At 40.9% G+C, this 23407-nt stretch overlaps 1 protein-coding gene across 5 annotated transcripts in view; it reads left to right on the forward strand.

The window, feature by feature from the left end:
* Positions 1 to 23407, forward strand: part of pcnx1 (pecanex 1) — a 51448-nt gene that overhangs the window by 20212 nt on the left and 7829 nt on the right. For 3 of the 5 annotated variants that reach the window (XM_028565282.1, XM_028565277.1, XM_028565279.1), the window contains 21 exons: positions 1372 to 1429; positions 2019 to 2245; positions 2955 to 3108; positions 3346 to 3378; positions 4811 to 4982; positions 6914 to 7024; positions 7231 to 7322; positions 7947 to 8056; positions 10050 to 10155; positions 10801 to 10893; positions 11090 to 11240; positions 12664 to 12805; positions 15020 to 15197; positions 15459 to 15567; positions 15971 to 16100; positions 16210 to 16268; positions 16610 to 16825; positions 20044 to 20297; positions 20659 to 20889; positions 22390 to 22490; positions 23211 to 23361. In XM_028565282.1, the coding sequence (XP_028421083.1) occupies positions 1372 to 1429; positions 2019 to 2245; positions 2955 to 3108; positions 3346 to 3378; positions 4811 to 4982; positions 6914 to 7024; positions 7231 to 7322; positions 7947 to 8056; positions 10050 to 10155; positions 10801 to 10893; positions 11090 to 11240; positions 12664 to 12805; positions 15020 to 15197; positions 15459 to 15567; positions 15971 to 16100; positions 16210 to 16268; positions 16610 to 16825; positions 20044 to 20297; positions 20659 to 20889; positions 22390 to 22490; positions 23211 to 23361 (2878 nt within the window). The remainder of the gene's footprint in view (positions 1 to 1371; positions 1430 to 2018; positions 2246 to 2954; positions 3109 to 3345; positions 3379 to 4810; positions 4983 to 6913; positions 7025 to 7230; positions 7323 to 7946; positions 8057 to 10049; positions 10156 to 10800; positions 10894 to 11089; positions 11241 to 12663; positions 12806 to 15019; positions 15198 to 15458; positions 15568 to 15970; positions 16101 to 16209; positions 16269 to 16609; positions 16826 to 20043; positions 20298 to 20658; positions 20890 to 22389; positions 22491 to 23210; positions 23362 to 23407) is intronic. The other 2 variants (XM_028565278.1, XM_028565280.1) reach the window with 1 other exon arrangement.

Raw genomic sequence — 23407 nt, forward strand, 5'->3', positions numbered from 1 at the left:
AAAACGAACAGTTGTACACTTTGCATTAAAAGCGAGCAGCAGTGGAAGTTAATATGACTTAGGGAAATTCATATTTTAGCCCATGAAAGAGGGGGAGAAACAATATATTTACGCATCATATTCTAGCGTTGTAGAAAATGGATCTTCATGGTAAATTTCCTGAGGAACGTTATCTTCTCCTCACTTTTAAGGCAAATAGTACAACTGTTAATTTGTGTAAATGATTAGTAGCCTAATCCTTGAATGGTATGAGTCTGACGGTTTCAGTTCAGAGGCTGTTTAGGCTGCTTACGCATTCAGTCGGCCCGCGATCGTCTGCTACGCTGTCTCTCTCTTTTATTATTACGTTATCATACTTTCACAAGAAGCTGCTGCTCACTCGTTATAAAGTATGAACAATGCGTATTCTCCATTTCAGCATCAGTAAATCTGTGATCGACCTTGCGGTCTGTTGAGGAAAGCCGTGAACGCGCATCTATCTGAATGACTTCAGCCAGGCTGCACAGATTAGACTAGGTCAAGCCTCGCTTTATCGGTTCTCCTGGATTTATATATTCTGATGTTGTGAAACAGCCCCGAGGTAATGAATATTGTAGAGCAGGGTTCTCTCTGTCTTTTATAAGGTTTAGGTGCAGCACCCGAGCCGTTATGGACACCACCTAAGCCAAATGAATGTGACTAAGTGACTTCTTTAGCAAGTTTTGTCTTTGAGCTTTTTGAGTGTTATTTATTATCTTATCTAGCTTTTCCAACGTTTTAGACACAGATATGGTAATAATAACGACACAAAACTACCACAAAGGGACACAACCAGACAACAAAGAGATGCCACAAAGAGACACAGTATGTATGGGGAAACAGCATTTTCTTTTTTTTTATTGAAAACGTAAAATATTCTTGAGGAAGTACACCCATTCCGATTTTTTTATTTTTTTTTTTACAAATTGCAAAACGATTCTTTTCATTTTCAGATTTGGAGACCGTGGTACATGCTTAAATAATGCTTGGTCAACACATTTTTCAATGTGCTCAAAAAAATAAACTGACTATACTGGAGTTTATCTGTATGCGTACCAATTATTTGTTTCTTCTTTCATTACATTTTGTCCAGTAATCTACCTGATCTTTTTCTGGAGTTTGGTGTTGCATATCTTGCAATTTTTTTGTGCTGTCAATTCTCCACTGGCTGCATTAGTGTGTCACATGGCTTTGAGAAAAAAAAAAAAAAACCATAACAGTACAAAAGCAAAGCAAATAGCCTGTTGGCTATTTAGTTTGAGGTCACCAGAAAATAAATCGCGATTTTAATACAGTAAGTGCAGCAGATGCTTTTCTCTAATCAGTGTGCTCATTTTATCTAATGCCCTGCAGGGACACTGACTCCCACCTCTCCAGTTCTACCTCAGTTCGCTTCTACCCTCATGACCTGGTGAGTATCCAACGTGTGTGTGTGTGTGTGTTGTGTTGTGTTTTCTTTCTCCTCCACGGGTCTGTTTTGCACATTTCTGCATATTAATTTTGGCAATCACGATCGTCAGTTTGAACACTTTTGTTGCTGTGTCGGCTGTTGCTCCCCTCTCCCTTTTCTTGCCCCTTCTTGTTACCTCAGAGCAGAGACCAATCCTATTTCACCAATTAGAAAATCACTACACTGGCTACAAGTTGGCTCCTGAACCAATTTAGAAAATTCCCTTTACAGCCTGTATTATATGACGAAGAGAGGTGTTTTTGATCATCCGTTGCTGGCTTAATAACCATTTTTGGAACAAGAATCCAGATGGCTGGGCGTGGGTGGGTGGGTGGTGGTAGTACAGTCTTTTCTCCTGTGTAACAGCCAAAATCAAACACTCTTAGTTGGGGAAAAAAAAACAACCATTTCACAACATGTTATCGACTCTTAACTAACTCTTAGTATTCACTATCTTTTTATAAATCCGTGTACTGCTCTTCTTTAAAATCACATTTGTGAAATACTTTTGAGTTGTATCATCGGTCAAAAATGACTGACCGTGAGACAGATCTCCCTCCCTCAGATCCGTCTGAACCGTCTGCTGACGACGGACCAGCTGGAGCATCAGGAGGGAGATCTGAGCCCAGAGCTCCAGGATGCGCCGCTGGGACCAGAGGACCCGGCGGCCACCGCTGCTGCCGGCAAAGCCAGGCAGTACTACCGCTTGTGGCTACTGCCCTTCCTGTGGGTCGGCCTGCACTTTGACCGGCTCACCCTGTTGGCACTATTTGACAGGTGAGCCAACCCAGACATTTGTCATTAGTTTTAGCTGAATATTTACTTAGCGTAAGGCAACTTTATGCTTAGGTGCCAACGAGTGACACAGGGAGCCTGTCAAACTTCATTGCCCATGAATTATGTGTTGCGATATATATATATATATATATTATATACTGTATAAGTTCCACTTTCCGACTGATAAAATGCAAGAGAAACCGAGGTACCCCTAGAGCAAACAATTCCAAACAGATTAACCAACCATACTTTAAATTCACAAAGGTTCCTTTAATGTCACATTTATCTGCAGGCTGTTCAATGTAAAGGTGAATTGGATACTCTTTTATATTTACTTTAAAATTGAATCAACAGAAATGACTCTTGGGATTGTACAGAGCTTCTTTATGTGAATTTTGGACATTATCTGTATCAATTTGAAGCCTTGTCTCGCCTGCAGCTCATTCACAATGCAGCTGTAAGGCTCCTCACAGTCTGGCACCAAGGAGAAAAAAACCCATATCTACTAGTGAAACATAGCTAGTTTATATCTTAAACCTCTTCAGCCCCTATTCCGGCTTTAAGCCCATCCAAATTACAGACCAATCGCTCTATGCTCCCAGTGAAATTCCAAGTGTAATTGAGCCTGTGTTTTTGACCCTCTGGAACAGTTTGCCCATGAACAGTTTCGGATGCACTCGTAAGCGGACTTTTCTCCATTGCGTTCCAGGAACCGTGAGGTTTTAGAGAACGTGCTGGCCGTCGTGCTGGCCGTCCTGGTGGCCTTCCTGGGTTCGGTGATGCTGGTCCACGGCTTCTTCACTGACATATGGGTCTTTCAGTTCTGCCTCGTCATTGCAAGTTGTCAGTATTCCTTACTGAAGGTGAATACTTGGGTTTTACAGCACAGCGTTGCTAGACTTGACCTGAAAAAAGTGAAAGCGAGAGCCATTGTTACAAAAGAAGCAACTGATGCTCAGAAATGATTTAATGCTTTATACTTAACTCTGAACTATTTCTAAGAAAGTAGCAACACAGGTTTGCTAGAAGTTGGTCAAGACATTGAGTGTAAAATAGTCAGCATTATTAGAGAATTCACCTGTGTCTTTGTTTATTGGCAGAGTGTTCAGCCAGACTCCTCTTCCCCTCGACACGTAAGTATAACACTCTTTTGGGGTCACATTTCGGGGAGGTTTGGGCTTAAATTTGCTCTGAGGGGTGATCACTGAATTCCTGGGTAGCCCACACAATGAACAACCAAAGGTCAGGAGCAAAAAAAAAAAAAAAACCTGTAGACAACAGAAAATGAAATGGCCTTTACACTTTAACATCAGACTGAGGGTAGAGAAATAGAAAATCACTTTCCTATCTATAATATGACCTGTAGTTATTATTCAGTATTTTATTATTTTTTTCTTCTGTTTGTGTTGTGGTTCTAGAAAATGATGTTGCGTTTCCCCCCGCGAGTCCGTGTGTTCCTCCCTCCCTTTGCGTCAGTAGCCTGCTCTGAAACGGCGTCTTTTATTTAGCAGCGTCTCAGCTATCGGCTGCAGGCACAAGCTTTAAATAGCTGGCCAGAGTTTAGACCGCAGCTCACTCTCTCACTCTTTGTCTGTACCTCCCCCTTTCTGTCCCTCTCTTTCCTCCTCTTCCCCTCGTGTCGTCCCCTTTTCCTTCCCCTCATCTCACCTCTAGGACTTCTTTCCTTCCGTTTCCACCACATCGTTGACACCTTTTTAAGCAAACCCGGTCTAGTTTATGTGACTGTGGGTGCGTAAACTGTCAGAAATCCCTTTAGTGAGAAAGCAGGACAGCTCGCAGCCTCTTGGGCTGAAACCTGCACACTGACACACAGACGTGCATTCTCCCTCTCTTGTGAAAGCTCACACTCCAATGCTATTTCTGTTTCTACCTTTGTCACTGTCCCCGAGGCTCATATGACACTGACCCCACACACTGAATTCTTTCTTGTGAGAATGGTCATTCTCACAAGGGTTATTTGTTGCACACTTTTATCCACAGTGTATCACGAGGGCATACATTTTTGGTATTGTAGGGCATGGTGGGAATTGACCTAATTTTTGGCAGTTTCATGCGCCAAAAATAAGAGGAGAACCACTTGTAATTAGGGCTGCACGATATGAGGAAAATATCTCATTGCGATTATTTTGACTGATATTGTGGTTGCGATATGATTCATGATATTGGAGGGAATTATCATCTTTGTATCATTATTCTCATTTGCATTGAAAAATAAAAAAAAAAAAAAAAATGAATATGATTATAGTGTGATTTATGTGAGGATCTGATTTTTTTCTCTTTAGCCTGTTAGAATAGGATTTGTAGACCGGGACGTCTCTGTAGCACCACAATACTTCATTCAGAATGGTTTGACACATATTTTGCCTTTAACAAATATTGGATATTGTACTATACTTTAGTTGAAGAAATGTTATTTGCAGTTCGGTATTTTACCCTTTTCTTTCTTATTTAAAATGTACAAGGCTGCATGTTCTGAATATTGAGCTGTACTGGACCAGCTCTTTGGAATGAACCATTTGTATCCTCATAACCATGTCCCTGCAGGGCCATAATCGCATCATAGCATACAGCCGGCCTGTCTACTTCTGCCTGTGCTGTGGCCTCATTTGGCTGCTCCACTACGGCAGCCTGAGGACCACTTCATCCCGCTTCACCCTCTATGGAGTCGCACTCACCAGCTCCCTGGTCCTCGCCTCGGCCAGGGACCTTGTCATCGGTAAGTGCGCAGCCCCTGTGGCATTAACATGCACAGGGATAATATTGTTAACGACGCCCTTCAATGGTACGGCCTTTTTCAAAACAAAGTGCTAAACAGAAAATTCAAACGTGCCAAACCATAAAACAACAAAAAATGATCAGGGAAATACCCAGAAATTAAAAGAGAAAGATCACTTAAAGATGATATAGGTAGGATTGGGAAGATCCAGGATTTAGCCAAATAATTTGAACATTGACAACTTCTCAGTCCCTCTCCCCTTCCTGCTAAAGCCCAAAACTAATTAGTTTTTATTAGATTATTTTTTTAAATGACCTACTTCATGTAGTTCTACTGGAACATAGGGTCAGTTTCAGCAAATATGAAAGAAAGTTAGTTTTATAAGGCTTACCTACTGCACCTTTTAATGCAAAAAAAATGCTACTTTATAAAAAACAGGTTGAGATTGCTAGTAGAGTTTTAGGTTTAGCTACATATGGGCACAAAAGCTCACAAATGTATGCTAGAAGTGCCTTAAGAGAGTAATACCTTTTTTTAAATCTATTCTAAAAATCAACAGAAAGCCAATGCAAAATGGTGGAGATGGGATCTTTCTTATGTGTTCCTCTTATGATTGTGAAGCAGGTTTTGCCACTCAGGCAGCAGAACCGAGAATTACAATAGAAAGCATGAATCACTTTGTCCAAGTCAGAAAATGGTGAAAAAAAGAAAAAAATTATCATATTTTTTCTTTCAAACTATATAAAGTAGCTGGAGTACCTTACTAACAAGAAGCTCCTATATTTCTGCCACTAGGCTTAATGGAAGGTACCAGATCATTTAATGTATCATAGTTTGGGTGGATATTTTCATGTCCTTCTCACTAAAAGGTAGGAAATGACTGAAAACACACAGAAATGGTACATGAGAGAAGCCACTGCTGCACTTGTTTACCCAACACAACAAAAATCGAGCTGGATCAAGATTAGACGCGCATCCACCAACATGGTGGGAAGGTGCAATATGTACATGAGCCACAATCTCTGCTAAAAGCAATGTTTATTTGTTTAGAGAGTATTGATGCCACCTGTCATCAAACAACAATCAGCATTAATTGCTGCAGTTGCCCTGGAGACATGCCACTGTGCACCAATATGAACCAGTAATATCTGTATCTCACAGTCAAAGATGCCGAGCTATAAACACAAAGTAATTGTCACATGCATTTGATGTCTAGGCTATGATGACTATGACATTTTAAAGCTATAGTGCGCAACTATTTTATGTTAATAGCCAAATAAGTTGCTACCAAGCTAATTAAGCCTATCAGCTCCACACAACTCTCTCTGGATTTCTCAGTATGGCTATGTTTACCAAATGGCGTAGTCCGCCGGCGAGAGTCGCGCGCAGCAGCTCGAGTGATGCTTTTTTACGCCACCTCTGGGAAAGGACAACAGCAGCGATCCGCTTTGGAGACAGAGAGGACCGCTGCAACAGGTGATGGCATGGCTGAAAACCCGAAGACTCGTCCACGAAATGTTTCAGTCAGTGATTGTACTGCCAAGAAACGACCTACACATTCACCAGAAGGACTAAAATCCCCCAAAAAGACAGTGACAGACGGGCCGACCCCATTTCAGTTGCATAAAAATGACAAGATAATTAACTCTTCTGAAGAGTCCCATCGGGTTTTTTTAAATTCTCTACGTTTTCTCCCTGATTTGACGGGATAAACGCGACTTGTAACTGCGTGGAGGAGGGGTGGGAGTAGTGCGGGATCACCGAAGGCTTTTATGACGTGGATGCGCCGACAGTGTTGTTGTCATTACTTAGAATTTCTCATGGGGTCGACACAGAAACTACGCACTATAGCTTTAAGATGAAAAATGTACAAACTAGTCAGCGTTTAATTTTGTCATGCTATCACCTTGTGTGTGTGTTTCTCCCTGCAGTCTTCACCCTGTGTTTTCCCATCATCTTCTTCGTGGGGCTGCTTCCGCAAGTCAACACATTCGTCATGTACATCTTTGAGCAGCTGGACATTCACGTGTTCGGGGGCAATGGTGAGTGACTTGTAGATGCACACAACGTCTCTGCAGGGGTGACATTGCCCTCTACAGAATGAGACAACAGGCACTCACACACTCTTGCCTTTGCATATTATGACATAAGAGGCCAAAGTGCTGATTTGCATTCTGTCTGGCCTGGTTGCCTGTCGGGGGGGTTGCGTGGTCTTTATTGCTGACATCCTTCTCTGTGCTCTCTGCAGCCTCCACAAGCCTTCTGTCAGCGCTGTACAGCATCCTGCGCAGCATCGTCACCGTGGCTCTGCTTTATGGCTTCTGCTACGGAGCTCTGAAGGTGAGGGCACAGCCAACTGAGCATCTAGATCTAATCTAGATGATCTAGATCTAATCTAGATGCAATATAATCCGCTACATATCATCAAACTGTAATCCAACCAGAAATCTGGGGAAGGAAATCCATTCTAAATGGACTTTTAAAACGATGTTTTCTACAGCTAGTAAAAAGTACTTTTAGTATTTTAACCAGCACTTCAGTTTCAAATAACCAGACGTCCAATCTTTTTGCTGTTTTGGAGTGTTACCAACAGTTTTTTTACCAAACACATTTTTCAGCAACTGCATCTTAAACCTGCGGTATCTGCTAACTATCAGTATCTGAATTGATAACAATATCTGTATTGTGGATGTAAACAAAAGCTCAGCTATTCAATCTGATTAAAAATAAGATGTACAGTATTATGAGCGCCTGGGTAGCTCACCTGGTAGAGCGTGTGCCCATATACAGAGGCTTAGTCCTTGGCGCAGCGGGCGCGGGTTCAATTCCGACCTGCGGGCATTTGCTGTATGTCGTTCCTAATGATGGATTCCATATCTATTTCCTACATCCATTGTAGTTGGTAGAAAAATAGAGGATTTATGTATTAAATATATTAAAACCTTGTCATTATCTGTGTCTTAGGAGACCTGGGAGCCTCATCACATCCCTGTGTTATTTTCGGTGTTCTGCGGCCTCTTGGTGGCAGTGTCTTACCACCTGAGCCGGCAGAGCGGCGACCCTTCTGTCCTAATGTAAGTTCACTGCCCCGCACAGCAAACCCCAATAGTCCTAGATAGTATTTGTAGCATCGGAGTAGTGGTGAGTTCTCAAAGAAAGAAATATCAAAGTGACGTTTCAATATTTGCCTTAAGAATTCTAGCACTGATGGTCATTTTGTGGTGAACTCACCCATCTGGCACATAAGCAGGCAATAACTGTTGGTCGAAAGTATTTTCCATTAACTGCTTGACCCACATCTGCTAGACAGAAATCCAAATTAATAATCTGTGACTTTTCTACTAATACATATGATGTGGATTATCTAGCACTGGGATTGTCCAAGCATTTAAAAAAAAAGGCTTAGTTCAAATAGCTTGAAACTGCTTCACACAATGGTTGTAGTGTTAAAGGGTAACTTTATTTTCTGTGATTAATGGAAACAACAATCTATGACATTGGTCCAGTATGATAGATAGATAGATAGATAGATAGATAGATAGATAGATAGATAGATAGGTTTTTATTGATCCAAAAAAAATGGGAAATAACTGTGTTGCAGCAGCAAAATATCACACTGCTCACATACAGAGTATACATTAAATAATAGGAAACAATATACATTAAATAATTGAATACTACACAAGCAATATTTAAAATATATACAATTTGTAAATAAAGTGTACAACTGTTTCAATAAGTTGGGGAGTAAAAATGTACAACTGTTTCCCAATAGAGAGACTGGAAGAGTGTAAATACCTTTGGTCTAATTATTGACCACAAGCTGACTTTTAAATGTAACAACCGGCCGCATCTGTATTGCCTTTGCCTTTGACAAGAAATGTCAACAACACCTGTACTTTCTTTGGAAGCTGCGATGACTTCAGGTCGACAAGTCAATGCTCCAGTCACTTCATCACTGTTCCATCCAATCCACCCTCGCCTTCAGCATGCTGGCATGGTTTGGTTCCCTGACTGAGTTGAACAAATGTCCCCTCAGCAGAATCATACAAATGAGCGGGAAGATCATTGGACAACCCCAGACAACTCCCACAACCACATTTGAGAAAAAGGCCATCAGGGAAAAGTAAACTCACCTTATCGGACCCCACCCATAATCTCAATGACCGGTACCATCTGTTTCCTTCAGGGAGGAGATTCCGTTCCCTTCCCCTACAATCCAAACGAGCCATGTCCACCTTAGTGCCAGCATCCATCAGACTGTTGAACAAACAATAAACCCCCCCTAATCGATCGATCCAGACTTTGACCTATTCTCCCTACCCACTACCCAGTATTTTAGGTTTTAGAATTTATTTATTCTCTGGTATGATTAATACGGACTATGTATTGTTGTATGTTGTGTTTGAATGTGCCCGACCACAAGTAAAGTTCTTTTGATTTGATTTGGATTTGAATTGAATGTGCAGCTTCTATTTACGTTCACAAAAGTGCTCGTTTTGCCGCTGACAGGCTCACATTAATATTCTAAGTCTCTGACAACATTATGGAAAGGAAGTCAACCTTTTTGTTATAGAGTAAGATCCTTTTTTTTTTATATAAACATAACATCCGCGTTCGCTCAACCCACCAGACTCCATGTAAATAAACAGTCATTTTAGCTAGCTAAAAGTATTTTGTTTTTTAATGGAGTCTGGTGGGTTTCAGCAGTAGTGATCTCAGAGCGGTTTCTGGTTAAACAGAAAGGTCTTAAAGAGGTTTTTAAAAGGTCTATCTCTGTAGAATAATAATCCAAGCCTGTCATTGGCAAAAACTGAAGGGTGATACATTGCACCTGGGCCTGTGGCTCCCGGGTCACAGTGTTCTCGCTTAATACTGGACCAATTTCAAGGATTGTTGTTCCTATCAGTCACTTACACAAAAAGAACATTGGAAAATAGGGCCCAGGTTGAAAACTCTAAATAACCCTTTCAACAGTGAGTGGTTATACATCCCCTCTGAGATAAATCACCCTCAGGAGATTCATGGTATGTGAACCAGTTGATAGTTATGCTTTTTGCTTTACAGCTCACTGATACAGTCCAAGATTGTGCCCAATATAAAAGACAAGAACCCGGAGGACCCTCTGTCAGAAGTACAGGACCCTCTACCTGAGAAGCTCAGGGCCTCAGTGGTGAGTTGGCCTTCTTTGTTTATCTAATTAAAGCCAGGATTGGACACTTACTACTAAGTAAGTACTGGAACTAGGATTGTCGTTGGAAAATATAATAAGTATACACAGGGTTCAACGTTAATGCTTCTTTTTACCTGCCCAGTCAAGCAAGTGGGTCAGAAATTTACGTGCCCAAATTAAATTTTTTTCTTTATGATTTTTCCAATTCGCATACATCTCTTTTTTTGGGAGCAAATGTGAGTGAAATACTCGCACTGTAATGCTAATGTATAGCAGTTTCCACAGCATTTCATCTGAAAGGTTGCTCCGCCAATCTGTTTTGATCCGATGTGTTTAATTCATTTTCAGTGAAAAAATGTAATGTCCGCAACATTGCTTTAAACTCCCATATTTAATATAAATGCAACGTTTCGACCCTACTGGGTCTTCTTCAGGCAAATTTAATTCATTTTCACCACTTACCACGCAAGTGAGTTGCTAGATTTACTAGCCCGACGTGGCATTTTACTTGCCCCGGGCAATCAGGCAGTCCTTATTGTTTGAGCCCTAATACAATTACATTAGTTAAAGCTGCTATGGTCTTTTTGTTTTATTCTCTTTTTTTTTTTCTAATCTCATCCCCATTGTGTGTTATTGAATGCACAGAATGAGCGTCTGCAGTCTGACCTGATCGTCTGTGTGGTCATTGCAGTCCTTTACTTCGCCATCCATGTCAGCACGGTCTTTATTGCACTGCAGGTACAGTTGATATGTTCTTACTAATGAAAGGCCGACAAGTAAAGAGCAAATGTGATGTCTGCCACGTTGGGAAACAAAGAAACGACAAAATGATTTCACAAATGGTTGGTGTGTTTTTCCCCGGCTGGTCTTATGCGTGCAGACAGATCCTCGTTGTGCACAATGATTCATCTCTACTGTCTCTGTGCTCCCCCAGCCTTTCCTCAGTTACGTCCTGTATGCGCTGTTGGGGACGGTGGGGTTGCTCACTCACTACCTGCTGCCTCAAGTTCGCAAGCAGCTGCCCTGGTACTGCTTCTCTCACCCTCTGCTCAAAACTAAGGAGTACTATCAGTTTGAAGTCAGGGGTAAGTAGGCTGGACCACATGTAACAACCAACCAAAGCAGCTTTAAGTATCGTGTGTGTGTGTGTGTGTGTGTGTGTGTGTGTGTGTGTGTGTGTGTGTGTGTGTGTGTGTGTGTGTGTGTGTGTGTGTGTGTGTGTGTGTGTGTGTGTGTGTGTGTGTGTGTGTGTGTGTGTGTGTGTGTGTGTGTGTGTGTGTGTGTGTGTGTGTGTGTGTGTGTGTGTGTGTGTGTGTGTGTGTGTGTGTGTGTGTGTGTGTGTGTGTGTGATTGTGTGTGATTGTGTGTGTGTGTGTGTGTGTGATTGTGTGTGTGTGTGTGTGTGATGTCTGTTCAGCCATAATTATTATTAGACCGATAGTATTTAGAAATCATACTGGATAAAAACAAACATGACACTCCAAGTAAAACAGTTCTGAACTTTATTATAAAAATAAAAAAATTGTATTGAACCATGAAAACATGCTTAATGAAATAAATATTGAAGTCAATAAAAGACGTTCATTCAAACTGAAACAAAAAGTAATAAATAACAAATAAAAACAGTTAAACTGTCGGTTTAGAACGATCTCTGACCTGGAGGGATCTATCTTTCCCACTATACTCGTTGTTCTCGCTTGGATGCCCATATAAGGTGTAATGTGTGACGGACCTGCCTTCCCATTGGTTGAAAACATAAACAAAGGCATCATGGGAGATTCCCTTGTCGGTAGCACGTACTGTCTATGGGTAGCACGGAGTTAGCGGCAGAAATGACCGAAAACGTGATGAATTATGGACATCAGGTGGATAAATCTTGGATTTAACAGTTTGGATTTACTGCTCAACAACCCCGATAAAAGGCACAAGTTCCAGGCTGGATAGAAAATCACCTGTAAAGGCTAGAAAGACCCTCTAGAGGGCGCTATTGTAATGCATGATGCCAGCAGACCCTTCTCAGCTCTCGCGTACTGTGTAATGAATGACAGCGCGTACGGACGCAACCAGGAAAAACTATCGGTAGGGATTTTTGCCGATAACGATAGTTCCACCAATCAACTATCGGTGCCGATTAATCGGTCTACCTCTAATGATTATGAACATATAACTTTCTATGTGGAAGATATTTTTTTCCCATGTTAGTGATAATAGACACTTGTGTCAAACTAACTAAAATAGAATCTCATATTTAATGTCAATTGCCAAAATCAACAAAGAAGATTGGAAAATGTGCCAATATTTGTCTTCATGTTTTTGGATTCTCCTGGATAGTTTCTCCTCTTAGCTACAGTATGCTGTATCTAAACAGAATTTGTATTTTGTAACTCCTGTTTTCTTTTTATTTATTCATTCAGATGTATTGTGCACGTGTGTGTTACTTACTTACTTACTGTATCTCCAATATGATGTCGACTAAATGAACATTTTCCAAATGGTCTTTCCTGTCAGATGCTGCTCACGTGATGTGGTTCGAAAAGCTTCACGTGTGGCTGCTGTTTGTGGAAAAGAATGTTCTTTATCCACTCGTCATCCTTAATGAGCTGAGTGGCAGCGCCAGAGAGCTCGCCAGTCCAAAGAGACTTGACACCGAGTGAGGATTCTTTCTAGTTTTCTTTGTATCTCTTTTGTATCTTTCTCCTTTTCCTCTTTGACTGTTGTATCACCTCTTATTTGTAGTAACTTAATATAACCCTGAGTAGAGGATCATGTTCTTCACCAGCATACTGCACTATACTGAATATTACATCAGCATGAATCCAGAAACTGTAAAGCCAATTGATTTAATAACCTTTTTTAAAGATGAGAATTGGTGAACCTTGCAAACGTTTAAAGGAATAGTTTGACATTTTTGGAAATACTCGTTTTTTGCTCGCAGGTTTCTCTATAGAGCTCCCCCTACAGCTCCGGAATAGATATTTGGCAGCTCCTACGTTTACTCGTGTCCAACTCCTCGCTCGGTCAGTCTGCCGTTTCCTTCGACAATGCTTTCCTAGCTTTCTGCTTCTTTTTTGACGATGGTGTGAAAAACTCCATCGCTACCTTGCTAGCTGGTTCCTGAATGGGCGTATGTGTGCAGTGCCGTGAAGCAATTCGTTGCATCGCGAGACCTGATATCACAGGTATACTTCCTGACGCCGAGGCCGGCGGCTCGCCGGCCGAAAGTTGCAAGGGTGGTTTATCAGCTCACAGGGGCTAGGGGGGAGCGAGACGACCACCATTCAACCCGAAAAAAAAGTCATATAACCATTCAAATGACTCCAAAGCTGTTCAGTTAAAGGTCCCATGGCATGAAAATTTTTTTTTAACATTAATATGCATTCCCCCAGCCTGCCTATGGTCCCCCAGTGGCTAGAAATGGTGATAGGTGTAAACCGAGCCCTGGGTATCCTGCTCTGCCTTTGAGAAAATGAAAGCTCAGATGGGCCGATCTGGAATCTTCTCCTTATGAGGTCATAAGGAGCAAGGTTACCTCCCCTTTCTCTGCTTTGCCCGCCCAGAGAATTTGGCCCACCCCACAGTATTAGGGGACCACTAAGGCCTATATAAAAGATACTTCAGATACAGTATTAGGGGACCACTAAGGTCTATATAAAAGAGACTTCAGATACAGTATTAGGGGACCACTAAGGTCTATATAAAAGAGACTTCAGATACAGTATTAGGGGACCACTAAGGTCTATATAAAAGAGACTTCAGATACAGTATTAGGGGACCACTAAGGTCTATATAAAAGAGACTTCAGATACAGTATTAGGGGACCACTAAGGTCTATATAAAAGATACTTCAGATACAGTATTAGGGGACCACTAAGGTCTATATAAAAGAGACTTCAGATACAGTATTAGGGGACCACTAAGGTCTATATAAAAGAGACTTCAGATACAGTATTAGGGGACCACTAAGGTCTATATAAAAGAGACTTCAGATACAGTATTAGGGGACCACTAAGGTCTATATAAAAGAGACTTCAGATACAGTATTAGGGGACCACTAAGGTCTATATAAAAGAGACTTCAGATACAGTATTAGGGGACCACTAAGGTCTATATAAAAGAGACTTCAGATACAGTATTAGGGGACCACTAAGGTCTATATAAAAGAGACTTCAGATACAGTATAAGGGGACCACTAAGGTCTATATAAAAGAGACTTCAGATACAGTATAAGGGGACCACTAAGGTCTATATAAAAGAGACTTCAGATACAGTATTAGAGGACCACTAAGGTCTATATAAAAGATACTTCAAATACAGTATTAGGGGACTACTAAGGCCTATGTAAAAGAGACTTCAGATACAGTATTAGGGGACCACTAATGCCTATGTAAAAGAGACTTCAGATACAGTATTAGGGGACCACTAAGGTCTATATAAAAGCATCCAAAGAGCACCATGTCATGGGACCTTTAAGGTAAATTAAGCTAAAAAAAAAAAGTTAATAAGTTAATAGTTCCCCTTTAAAGACAATGGGGGGGAAACGGCTAGAGTGGCTCTCCTGTCCAAAGGTAACAAAATCAAAACCAGCACCTTTCATTTCATATCTCATGCAGATCTCATTTGTCCATACACAATCCAAAATGTAAAAAAACAATTGTGGTTGCAGATTAACCTATGAACAAAATGATGAACTATTCCTTTAATTGTCCAATAGCTTACAAATACAATATGGCAAATGATTTTCAAATTGTAAAAAGAAAAGTAATGCCTAACTGGTTTGAACAGGATTTAGTATCAACACTAAGAAACTGTACGGTGTTTGACTTGCTAGCCTGACACACTAACGTTATGTGACCCTGTCCTCCAGGGTGGGCGCTCTGATGATCACCGTGGCAGGCCTGAAGCTGCTGCGTTCCTCCTACAGCAGTCCAACCTACCAGTATGTGACAATCCTCTTCACCGTCCTCTTCTTCACCTTCGACTACCGCCATCTGTCCGAGACGCTGCTGCTCGACCTCTTCCTCATGTCCATCGTTTTCAGCAAGGTGAGAGGAATACATAACATCTTGCGCTGTTCTAATTCTGTACAAGATACATTATGCATGCACATATTTAATGTCATTTCAAATGGTATAATCATTACATACTGCCCAGTTATTTTTGTACTGGTCAAAGTATAACGGTATTTTTATTATGCAATTGAAGGATTTTGTAGTTAAAGGCTGCTTATATCTGTGCAGTTATCTATACTGAAGTTCGCTGCGTTTCTTTTTCATGTACTGCTTTTTTTATTTTATTTTTTACAGATGTGGGAGTTGTTCTACAAGTTGCACTTTGTCTACACCTACATCGCCCCCTGGCAGATCACATGGGGCTCAGCCTTCCACGCCTTCGCTCAGCCGTTTGCCGTGCCTCGTATCCTTCCACCGCTGTCTTTTTATCACAGCATATACTGTCCACTCAGTCACCAATTTCCTGAGTAGGCCTGTACCAAAGTGGAACTGCTAGTAGAAAGTAGCATTGGCGTTTCTGAGAGGTGTTGACTCCAAGTCATTGTCGTTTTTGAGGTCGTAGTTGTAGGTGGCGTTGGATTGGTCTGCGCTGTGTGGAGATGTGTTTTTAGTGTTGTGTTATCCCCCTCATGTATGGAAGTGAGGGTGGAAAAGCCATAAGGATCCCTTTTGTGTGACTATTATCAGTGAATCTAAATGTACTGCATTTTATCAAGCTCATTTTCATCACACAGGCAACAGATGTTGCGTACAGCGAAGCATACATACAGTATATTTCAAATTACCCTTGACCCTAGCCCCTCCAGACTCTGCCATGCTGTTTGTACAGGCTGTAGTGTCAGCAGTCTTCTCCACTCCCCTCAACCCCTTCCTGGGCAGTGCCATCTTCATCACCTCCTACGTCCGCCCCGTCAAGTTCTGGGAGAGAGACTACAAGTAGGGGAAACATTTTTTAAAATACTATTCCATGTTCAAATCGAATACTATTTCTGGAAATTCTTTTCTGAAATGTGTGATTTTGATTGTTTTGATTTTCTGTTTGTAGCACCAAGAGAGTGGATCACTCCAACACGCGGTTGGCCTCTCAGCTGGACAGAAATCCCGGTGAGGACATAGTATAACATTTTCACTTCATTTCAAGTTGATTTCCCCTTCCAACGTTTATTTTGGCAGCACAAAGGATTTGAAGTAACGGTTCTTTGTGTTTAGGTTGACATTCCTTGTGCGTAGCAAGAAATCCATAGGTGGCACGACAATTTCTTTTAGAAAAATTAGGAGAATCTATGGTCTTACCTCAGTCATCCTTTACTGTATGATTTTAGGCTAAAAGTGTATTTTACAAGAAATTGCTTTAAATCCTACATTTATTCCATTGATATCAGACGGAACATACAATGCAAGCATGTGTGTTTTACTAACCTGCCCTTCTTTTTTCCCCTCTTCAGGCTCTGATGACAACAATTTGAACTCCATCTTCTACGAGCACCTTACCCGCTCCCTGCAGCACAGCCTGTGTGGAGACCTCCTCCTGGGCCGATGGGGCAACTTCAGCACCGGGGATTGCTTCATCCTGGCCTCCGACTACCTGAACGCTCTGGTGCATCTTATCGAGATCGGCAACGGCCTGGTCACCTTTCAGCTCCGAGGGCTGGAGTTCAGAGGTGAGAATGTGTGACACACAAAAGGCAGAACGTGGTAACAAATGTGTCTGGAGCTGCGATTATATTACACTGTACTGTAGCTAATGCGATCAGTGCCACTAGGTATTTGCAAGTGATTATCAGGATTCTGCTCTTTGTTGGTCCATCACTAAGTTTGTGTCCTCCCTACGTTCTTGGTAACAACTAGCAAGTTTCAAACTACTAGCTAAGACACAAGGTCTAATGATGAATCTCAATTTAGTAAATCAGTAAAGACATAAGTAATGTAGGGCTGTCCTCGATTAAAGAAATTCTTAGTCGACTAACACTCATTCAACTGTATCGACTAATCGATTAGATCAACAGATCTGTAAATCTCTGAGTTTCTCCACAAAGAGTCATGCAAAAGCACCACTTTAATTCTTGTATTTACCAGAGATGTGCTCGTACATTTCTTGGAAATAAGTCATTCAGCATGAAAAAAAGCATAAAGCATGACTAATTGACTAAAGAAATCTAAGTTGACCAAAACGACCGATTAGTTGACTAATCGACTAAGAGGGAGCAGCCCTAAAGTAATGTATTATTTAGCTCCTAGGAAACACCTGTAGCACCGTCCAATCAAAAAGCAGTCAACTATGTAAACAAGATGTCACCGTAGCATCACAAGCCGTAACATAACTATCCAAAAATAACTGCTGGGGGGGCGCACCCCTTGAAGGGGCCCTGGAGTTATAATGGGGGCTTTGAAGCTTGGAAGGGTTGAAAATATAGTTACACTTTACTTGAAGGTATCTAGATAAGAGTGACATGACACTCATGAACGTGTCATAAACATTATAAACAAGTCATAAACGTTTATGACATAACGCTTTTGTCATTAAGTGTCATTCAGCTTTTGCAATGACAACTTTGGGTTAGGGTTCATGTGTCATGACAGTGTCATGTCACTCTTATGTAGATAGCTTCAAGTAAAGTGTTACCGAAAATATCTACTTTGTACAAAAGGGGGGGGTCCTGGGAACCACTTATATATTAATGAAGGTATGACTTTGTTTTATGTATGTATGTATGTATGTATGTATGTATATAGGCATACATGGAGAGATATGATATCCATGCAGTTTAGAATAACTTGGAAATAGCTGATTATGCTAACCTAACAAACGTTATTTGGTCATTCAGGCTAATGTTATTAGCATAACATTTGGTAATTTGAGGTATCTTGTGTTGCTTTTGTGAAATGTAATTTAAAACCTCTCAGTTCATGTCATGGGTTAGATCGGGTTAGATGTGTCAACCGTATCTTCACTTTAAACGGGGTGTATATTAGCAAGCTAACGTTACGGTTGGTTCGGCTAGTTATGGAACAGTTACAGCTAGCAGTTACTGGGTGCGTTTAGTCACAACTAATCTCTACATAACAACTAGTTTGTGTGGTTTTAATTTAATTTAGTGAGAGTAAATCTCCACTGAGTAAACTTGGTGTATCTAATAACAGACATTTGAACTTGTTGGTGCATGTGGTTTGAGTTATCAACTTTGAAGTATTTGAAAATCAAGTCAATATTATATTATTTTCAGAGAGTTCCACTTTCATTCTCCAAATCATATTTGTACAGATTTAATAAAACTCCACGGCCTGTTTTTCCAAGCAGGTTAAACTAAAGAAACACCCCCAAATTATTTGCAAAGTACAGTACATGAGTTAGGTCTGGATACTGAAGAGATAATGAATGTGGATCAGTAACCAGTTGCTTACCTAGTATTTCTGTTTGTGACAGGAGCATTCCACCATATTAGTCCTGTTGTGCTTGATCTTCCTCTTACACACACCTATGCATGCTTTATCAGCATGACTTCAGCCAATAGTGTTCTGCTGTACAACAAACCGGCTGGAACAGAGCGCATGTGACAAGCTGTGAACTTTTTACTGAGTTGGAAACACTCTTCAGAGCATGACACTCATCACCTGTCTGTCAGCAACTTTCTTTCACTGTTGAAAGTATTATCTATTTTGTACAACATCTGTACCAATGTATCAACATTGGTATTTAACCAGTATATTAGGGCTGTCAAACTATATATTTTTTTAATCGCAATTAATCACAAAATGTCTTTTTATCACATGAATACAATTTTATTATTTTGCATTTCAGGACTGTTTTTAAGTACATATTAACAATGGAAAGCAATTCTTACCAGTGTATCTTGATTGGGAATCAAATGAATGCAAGGAAAGTTACTTTATGAACTTGACTTTTAAGATTTGTGATTGTTTATTTATTTATATACTGGAAACAAAAGAAAGATGTGTCATTATTGCACAATTCCTCCAAGTACCTAACCTAACTGAGATGTAACACCAACACTTTGCTTATACAGTACAAACAAAATGGTCCAAAACCAGAGGCCACAGCAGGACATTTGTGACCTTTACATTTTTCTAATAAGGATTGTAACAATTCTCCTGGACAGAAAAGGTGGTGGACAATGTCCCAAATGACAAAAACAGTCAAAAAAACGATACAAACAACACAGTCCTAAAACCGTATACTAATATATACATAGTCAATATAGTGTGCAGTAACTCCTATGTAAATAATTCTGATTACTCACTGACGTCCAGTGATCACCGGTTGATGAGACAGCGTTTGCACTTTGCAGCAGTTCCAGTGTGGCTGCTGTCTCCGTGGAGTACAGGCTGTGTGTGCGTGAAACTACTGTCCCCGTCGACAACGTTTTAAAAGTAAACTTTTCCATTCAGAATCTTATTGGCATCCATTTCGGCGTCTCGCCCTCGCCATCCACTCAAAACGTAACGTTGGCCTACTACTCTTAAAAGAAAGTGTGTGCGGCGTGCCTGTTGTTTAGTTTCCGCTCTAGCTAGATCCGGTGTGGTGTTGCAGTTCTTCTAACGTTACTAGTTGTTGCAACAGCATGTGAAAACAAAGTTTGCTAGGCCAAAAAGAACGTTAATCTCGTGATTAAAAAAGATTCACGCCGTTAAAATGGGTTTGTGTTAACAACGTTAATAACGCGTTTAACTGACAGCACTAATGTATATATATATTTATATCTGGACGGCTCAGGGGGAAAATTAGATTTCCTAGATTTTCCAAGTTGTCATAGTTGCTGTACAGTTTACAGAAACAACCTGGAGTCCCCATGTAAGTTTTGAACTGACTTTACACAGTCGTATTCTGTCTTTCTGAATCTGTTGATATGTCCCTCCGTAGGAACTTACTGCCAGCAGAGGGAAGTGGAGGCCATCACTGAGGGGGTGGAGGAAGACGAGGGCTGCTGTTGCTGCGAGCCGGGCCACCTCCCTCACATCCTGTCCTTTAATGCTGCCTTTGGTCAGCGCTGGCTGGCCTGGGAGGTGCTGGTCACCAAATACGTGCTGGAGGGCTACAGCATCACTGATAACAGCGCCGCCTCCATGCTGCAGGTCTTCGATCTACGACGCATCCTGACCACCTACTATGTCAAGGCAAGTGGGAGCTAGCTGTTAAAAAGAAGGTGTAGCGGGGCACCCTGGTAGCTCACCTGGTTGAGCGTGTGCCCCATAAACTAAGGCTTAGCCCTTACCGCTGTGGCCCATAGCTGCATGTCATCCCTGCTCTCTCCCCCCCCTTTCTGCTCCAGCTATTCTATCAAGTTAAGGCAAAATCTAATTTAATCTAAATTTAAAGAAGGAACAAGGTATAACTTTTATACACAAATATCTTTTTATTCGGTAAGAAGTGATGTTTAAGCAGGATAACGAACATAACAAAGACCGGTCTATATGAAGGTGTAACTTTCACATTATTTACATATGATCTAAATGCGTCATCCCTTCCTGGTCTCAGGGTATCATCTACTATGTGATTGCATCCCCCAAACTGGAAGAGTGGCTGGCTAATGAGACCATGAAAGACGGCCTGCGGGGATGTGGAGAGAGGAACTACGTCGACCTGGATCCCACCTTCAATCCCAACATCGACGAGGACTATGACCATCGACTCGCAGGCATCTCCAGGGACAGTTTCTGCGCGGTCTACCTTGGCTGGATCCAGTACTGCAACTCCCGGAGGGCCAAGGTAATTGTGGATTCAAAACATTCTTCAAATCAAATCAAAATAACTTTATTTTCCCCGTGAAAGAACTTCATTTTTGGTCAGGCACATTCAGACACAACATACAACAATACATAGTCAATTTTTTGTGATTGTTGCGGGCAAAAATCCTTGATTATGCGGCACGTTTTCTTAAAAAATGCGATGGAATATGCGGGATATTTATGCAATTTTATGCGATGAAATTGCGTGAACTTGCAAAAACTGCGTTTTGTTGAAAAAGAGAAAAAAAGTGATTCCCCCAACACCTTTTTAAACTTTATTTCAAAAAATAGTTTACAGATACTCAGTCATCGCAATACGTAAACAAATAAGATACAAAAATATATACAAATAATAAAATATGAAAGTAAAAATAAAAGTAATAGTCTAAACAGAGGGAAATAAAAGCTATAAAATAGACAGACTTTCAAAAATCATTAATAATATAGACAGCAGGAGCACTTAAACAAAGAAATTTGAGTAGACATCCGATATTAAGATAGCTTTCTTATTGGATACCAACTTAAGAGACTCAAAGTACATGTCAAATTCAACCTCCAACAACTGCTTTTCGATGAAGTTCACGTCGCGTAATTACATTTCATAACGTTCCCATGGCAACAGGGGAAAATGGCTGCTCTTGTGTGAAGTAAACACAACATTTTTCAACTTTCTGCTAAGATATGTGACTTTTTTGCAACGAAAATGCGGGGATTATGAAATCATGCAAGCCCCGCATATTTTGCGCGGAAATCGGCAATTTAAATAAATAAATACTTAAAAACCCTGTGGGTAGGAGTAGAGGGGTGGTTGGGGAGAATAGGTTGAAGTCTGGAGTTATTGGAGGGGGGGGGGGGTACTGATGGATGCTGGCCCGAAGGTTGACATGGCTCGTTTTGATCTTAGGGGCCGGGAACGGAATCTTGTTCCCTGAATGACCATGGGAACGCTGTGGAAAGGGCTGGCACTAAAAAAAAGACCACACTCATTCAGCTATTATATACAGCTTGGCTCATTATGAGTTGTATTAAAAACAAATATGTCAAAATGTAATGCCATATGTGATGTCACGGACCCCACCGGTCCAGTTTTGATGAAAGTTGCAGGGATTATTTTAGCACTATGTTCTAGCAAAATGTAAAGAAACAAAAAATACATGAGAAGGGCGTTACAAATCAAGCTCATAATTCAAAAAACCCTAAAAGATCAAAAGTGCTACAGTACAAAGCAGTTTGATTTGAATCAACATTAAGGAATGGTGTGTCTTGTTACTTCCCTGAGGGGTGCTGCACTTGCGTCACGCGTTGTCAGATGACATGTCTTAACAAGTGATAAAAGGCAATAAAAATGTTATGGCCAAGGGTTGCGGTTCCACCCACATTAAAAATAATACATGTTCATAATAATAGGATTTTTGTGTAAAAGTTGGCACCAAATGGGAACGTGTTTGATAAATCTCCCTTGTCTCTGCTCTGTTTGTAGCCGCTGGACAGCGAGAGAGACTCAGCTCTGGTGCTGCTCTGCCTCGGCCTGTGTGTGCTGGGAAGGAGAGCTCTGGGAACAGCTGCCCATCATATGTCCAGGTTATTTAGTCCTCTTCATTATATTAAGTTCACCATGTCTAATGCTGTAAGGGCCACGGGAGAGTTCACTTATGTAGGCCAGACAATGCAACACATGTAACAGCAGGGGCGATTCCATTAAGTGGGGTGGCACGGGCTGTATCAGAATACAGCATAGAAAATCTGCTAAGAAGTATAGGAAATATTGGATAGGATAGAACAACACAATGTGATTTTGCTAAATAAAACATTCATTATTAATTTCAATTGTTTTTATTTTCAACAAATGGTGTATCTAAATACAATACACATTTTCTATGGGCTCTTAAGGCAAAAATGTGGATAGTCATCATGGAAATATTCATTGGTCCTGTGACGAAGGGTTGGCAAGATCTTTTTCACAGAACCATATACAAATAAAGTGCAATACACTTTCAATAAACTTGCCTCAAACTTCAACAAAGGGTGGGGCCCAGGTTGGCACCCGCCACCAGAAGAGCAAGAATTTTCTGGGACGTTCAGGTCTTTGATATTGTCTCTGTAACTTTTAAAAGAACAAAGAAGCATACTTCATAAGTAATGTGGAAAAAGGACACATTTGTGCTTAACTACATATACATGCATACACATACCCATGTTTTCTTTCCTTCTTCCCTTTCTGTCTGTGCTCTGGATAAAAAAATGTAAACCTTATGAGTCATAACAAAACTATATGTTCTCGATCTCTTCTTCCCATCACAGCAATCTGGAGTCTTTCCTTTATGGACTTCATGCATTATTTAAGGGAGATTTCCGCATCTCTTCAGTGCGAGACGAGTGGATCTTCGCAGACATGGAACTGCTCAGGAAAGTTGTGGTGCCTGGAATCCGAATGTCTCTCAAATTACACCAGGTGAGATGCCGCCGGCGTCACGTTTTCGATACCACGTGAAACCCTC

Source organism: Perca flavescens, chromosome 20 (assembly GCF_004354835.1).
Source record: "Perca flavescens isolate YP-PL-M2 chromosome 20, PFLA_1.0, whole genome shotgun sequence".
NCBI lineage: Eukaryota > Metazoa > Chordata > Actinopteri > Perciformes > Percidae > Perca > Perca flavescens.